The sequence below is a fragment of the Tarenaya hassleriana genome, unplaced genomic scaffold (assembly GCF_000463585.1).
Source record: "Tarenaya hassleriana unplaced genomic scaffold, ASM46358v1 Cleome26, whole genome shotgun sequence".
NCBI classification, from domain to species: Eukaryota; Viridiplantae; Streptophyta; class Magnoliopsida; order Brassicales; family Cleomaceae; genus Tarenaya; species Tarenaya hassleriana.
This window is the reverse complement of record NW_010965869.1, coordinates 1,268,935-1,273,336: the sequence shown is the minus strand read 5'-3', so window position 1 is coordinate 1,273,336 and position 4,402 is coordinate 1,268,935. Positions and strand designations below refer to the sequence as shown.

General features: G+C 41.5%; 1 protein-coding gene across 1 annotated transcript in view; it reads left to right on the top strand.

Moving 5' to 3' along the window:
- The window catches only part of LOC104816864, a 4,307-nt gene extending 2,762 nt beyond the window's left edge, over positions 1-1,545 (top strand). The window contains 1 exon segment of the mRNA XM_010545859.1: positions 1,131-1,545. Coding sequence (XP_010544161.1) covers positions 1,131-1,410 — 280 coding nt within the window. The 3' untranslated portion in view covers positions 1,411-1,545.
- Positions 1,546-4,402: the final 2,857 nt, after the last annotated feature.

The following is a 4,402-nucleotide window of genomic DNA, read 5'->3' as shown; positions in this document are numbered from 1 at the left end:
CCCCCCCCCCACATATATATGATATATAGAAGAAAGAAGTAACATGGTGCATGATGTTTGCAGACGATATTGTGCTAATACACGAGTCCATAAAAGGAGTAAATGGACAATTAGAGTTATGGAGGAGTACATTAGAAGCTAAGGGTCTTAGGCTTAGTAGGACGAAGACTGAGTACATGAATTGTGATTTTAGTGGCAGACGTTCTAGTGATGTGGGAGTTATCTTGCAAGGAGGATCAACATCTCAAAATCCGCATTTTAAATATCTTGGGCTAATCCTTCAAAAAGATAGGGTTGCGACGAAAATGTTAGTCAAAGAATAAAAACGGGTTGGATGAAATGGAGACAAACCACGGGGGTTCTTTGTGATCGTAAGATTCCCCTACGGTTGAAAGAAAAATTCTACCGTACCGCCATAATATGCGCATTATTGGTAGCGAATGTTGGGCAGCGAAAGGGCAACATATGTCTAAAATGAGTGTGGCCGAAATGAAGATGTTGAGATGGATGTGCGGACACACAAGAATGAATAGAATTAGAAATGAGATTATTAGAAAGAAAATAAAAGTAATAAGTATTGAAGAGAGGGTATGGGATGGACGTTTAAGATGGTTTGAACATGTATAACGTAGGCCGATAGATGCGCCGGTTAGAAAAGTGGAGAGTATAGATATATGGATGATAAGGAAAGGAAGAGGCAGACCTAAACCTACTTGGGAGCGTGTCATTAGAAATAATTTGGAAGTGTTGTAGGGGTGGGCATTTGGTTCGGGTATTTTGGTTATTAACCGAATCGACCGATATATACCCGAACCGAATCGAACCGAATAAAATTAAATAACCGTTTGGTTATGATTTTTTAAAACCCGAAATAACCGAACCCAAAATAACTGTAAACCGAATAAACCGAACCGAATGATTTATGCGGCCGATTCCAAATGAACTTGGGAATGAGGCGATGTTATTGTTATTGTTGTTAGATATATATATATATATATATATATATATATATATGTTTCAAAGCTGTTTCGGAAGTTTAACTCTTGAGAGAATCCCCGAAAGACCGTAACTCTAACCTCTTTGTTTATTTTAATTTGTACCTAAACCAATATATGGCCTCTGACGAGCAGATTTGTGGCTGATGTGGAGCCCGGGAAAACGCAGCCTGCAGCTGGAAATGTTGTCAGATTCAACTCTAGTGAACATATTCACACTGCTTCCGGCTCCTCGCTGAACCATATGATCATGGTGATGGTACATGTTAGCGGACAAGGAGACCAAGGTGATGGCGAACACAATGACGGACACAATCACGATCAACATGGACAAGAAAACACAAGGAAAGAAGATAGTTTCGGACTTACACAAAAGGAATACGGACACAAACTCGAAGACAAGGAAAGAAGATAATTACGTTTGCTATTCTTCCATTCTTTGTATTAGACAATATTAAATTGCCATATTAGTATTATATGACTGTTGTATTCTTTAGGAAAGAACATGTACAGCACATACACGATCAAGCAAGAGAACTCATTTTCTTCAAAAGTCTCCTCCATCCTTGTTTTCTATATGGTATCAGAGGGTATCGTTCATTAAAAAAAAAATTCATGTTCTTCATTTTTTCCCCTCTTCTTCTTGCTTCCGACAATCTATCAAGTCATGGAACCAACAACCAAACTCATCCCCATCACCTTCCATGGTGACAATTACTTCTATTGGACCAAAGTCGCCACTGCGGCCCTCAATAGTAAGGGGTTATGGGACCATATCTCCGCTGAAAAAAAGTCTCCTCCTCCACAAGAAGTGGCCGTCGACGGAGAGACTCCCGATCAGGCACATCAACGCCTAGAAAGAAACCGTCAAGCTGCGTCGGATTTCACCAAATGGAGACAAGAGAACAGCCAAGCTTTGGTGATCTTGCAAGGCTCGCTGGATCCTCATATTCTCCAGTCGTTCATATCGCACGACACAGCCAAATCTCTATGGGAGGCACTACAAAGAGTCTACGGTAACCTCTCTAATGTTAGTCGGATTTTTGAACTAAAAAGAAAGTTGTTTCATCTCCAACAGAACGACCAGCCAATAAGCAAGATTCAAGGAGAGTTTTGTGCGTTGTGGGCTGAACTCGAAGAGGTGAGACCACCTTCCACCGATCCAAAATCATTCATGCAACGAGCTGAGGAAGACAAAGTCTTCTCCTTTCTCTCAACGCTCAATGCCACTTACAATGACCTCATCTATCATGTCCTTCGCCAACCCACACTTCCGACGTTTGAAGATATTTGCATGCTAATTCAACGTGAAGAAGGCAGCCGTAATGTGTTTATGGGATCTCATGAACTCGCTCATCTCGTTCAAAGACAATCCGCACATGTTGCTGTGAGTCAACAGAACCGAGCACGCAAGAGCTATTTTTGTGATCATTGTAACAAAGTGGGACACTCAAAAGAAAGGTATTGGATCCTCAATCCTCATTTGAAGCCGACTCGGTTCCAGAATGCTCCTCGGAAAGGTTCGGCTATGACGGCTTCCCATAACGCCGAAAGTTCGATCAACCTTACCTCCGATGAGCTTCAAGGGCTCAAACATCTTCTTCAGTCGATTCATAAGGACCAAGGTAACTATTCTCGTAATTCTTCAATTATTTTGGATTCCGGTGCAACGAGCACATGTTTTATGATGATAATTTATTTGTTACTATCACTCCAAGTCATGGTGTCGTCACTATTGCTAATGGACGGCCTATACCTATCAAAGGTATTGGTAAGATTAAAGTTTTTGACAAAGATATCATGGCTCTATACGTTCCTGATTTCCATGCAAATTTATTGTCCATTTCAAAACTTGTTGAACAAATTATGTGTCGTGTTGTCTTCGATGCTAATGGTGTTTCATTTCAGGATATTAGCTCCGAACTTATCTTTGGCAAAGGCTCACGGACGAGCAACCTTTATTATCTAGAAGACTCGCATTTTAGTTTTCTTTCTATATCTCCGAGCGTGTGGCATGCTCGATTAGGCCATCCACACGCAAAGGTGTTTCGTTTACTTGTTCCCGAAGTTAAGCCTTTTGATACTCATTGTGAGGCGTGTACGCTAGGGAAACATTGTCGTTCGGTTTTTATGGATTTAAGTACTATTTATAATAATGCATTTGATCTTGTTCACTCCAATCTTTGGATCGCTTCATGCTATTCTCGTGATAATTTCAAGTATTTTGTGACTTTTATTGACGAGAAATCCAAATACACTTGGATTACACCTTTAAAGAAAAAGAGTGATGTGTTTTATGCCACGAAAATTTTTTTTGCCTATGTTTCTACTCAATTCAATGTTAAAGTGAAATGTTTAATAAAAGATGGCGGAGGCGAATACATGAGCTTTCAATTTCGGGATTATCTTCTCCATGAGGGCATCCTACACCAACGTTCTTGTCCGCATACACCACAACAAAACGGTGTTGCCGAGCGGAAAAATCGACATTTGATGGAAGTAGCACGAACCCTCCTATTTCACCGCAACGTCCCAAAAAAGTTTTGGTGTGACGCCGTTAAGATAGCGTGTTATCTTATTAATCGGCTACCCACACAAATCCTTAGCGACAAATCTCCGTTCGAGGTACTCTTTAATCATTGTGCTTCTCTTGACCATTTACGTGTATTTGGATGTGTTTGCTTCGCTCAAATTGATGCAGGTCTTAGAAACAAACTCGATCCCAAGAGCATACTGTGTGTGTTCCTCGGTTATCCGGCGAACCAAAAAGGTTATCTATGTTTTCACCCACCCACTGACCGGGTCTATACATCGAGACATGTTAAATTTGTAGAAGACATCAGTTATTTTGATCAACAAGACTGGTCCGTATTAGAGAAACTTGCAACCCAAGGAAGTGATGACAACACCTCCCTCTCTCGACTTCTCGGAACTTTCCAGCAGCTCGGGGTTCACGCTCCTTCAACAGATTTGCATACAGAATTGCATGCTGACGGTATTCCGACACATGTACTTGTTACTCTTGATATTTCCATCGATACTAACATGACAGGTCATGAAGATGTGAATCTGGATGCACCCACTGAGGGGGAAACCTCTTCGTCAACTCATCCCATAATCATGGATGCTCAAAGTGACCCGCCAACTGTCACGATCGAGACGGACAAGCAGATTCCAGATCATGATGAATACACCCAAATGTTATCACATGACTCGTCCAACCCTCAGACTCTTCCCGCTGTCAACTCCGCTGCAACACAGCTCCGACGTAGTCAAAGAAATCGACGTCCCACTTGGAAATTGGCTGAACAACAACAGAACGTTGGCCAACTCGCCGTCGCCCATCCCATAGCCAAGTACTCATCTCTTTCCTCTTTTCCTATTGCTGAACAAAGTTTTTTGAGTGT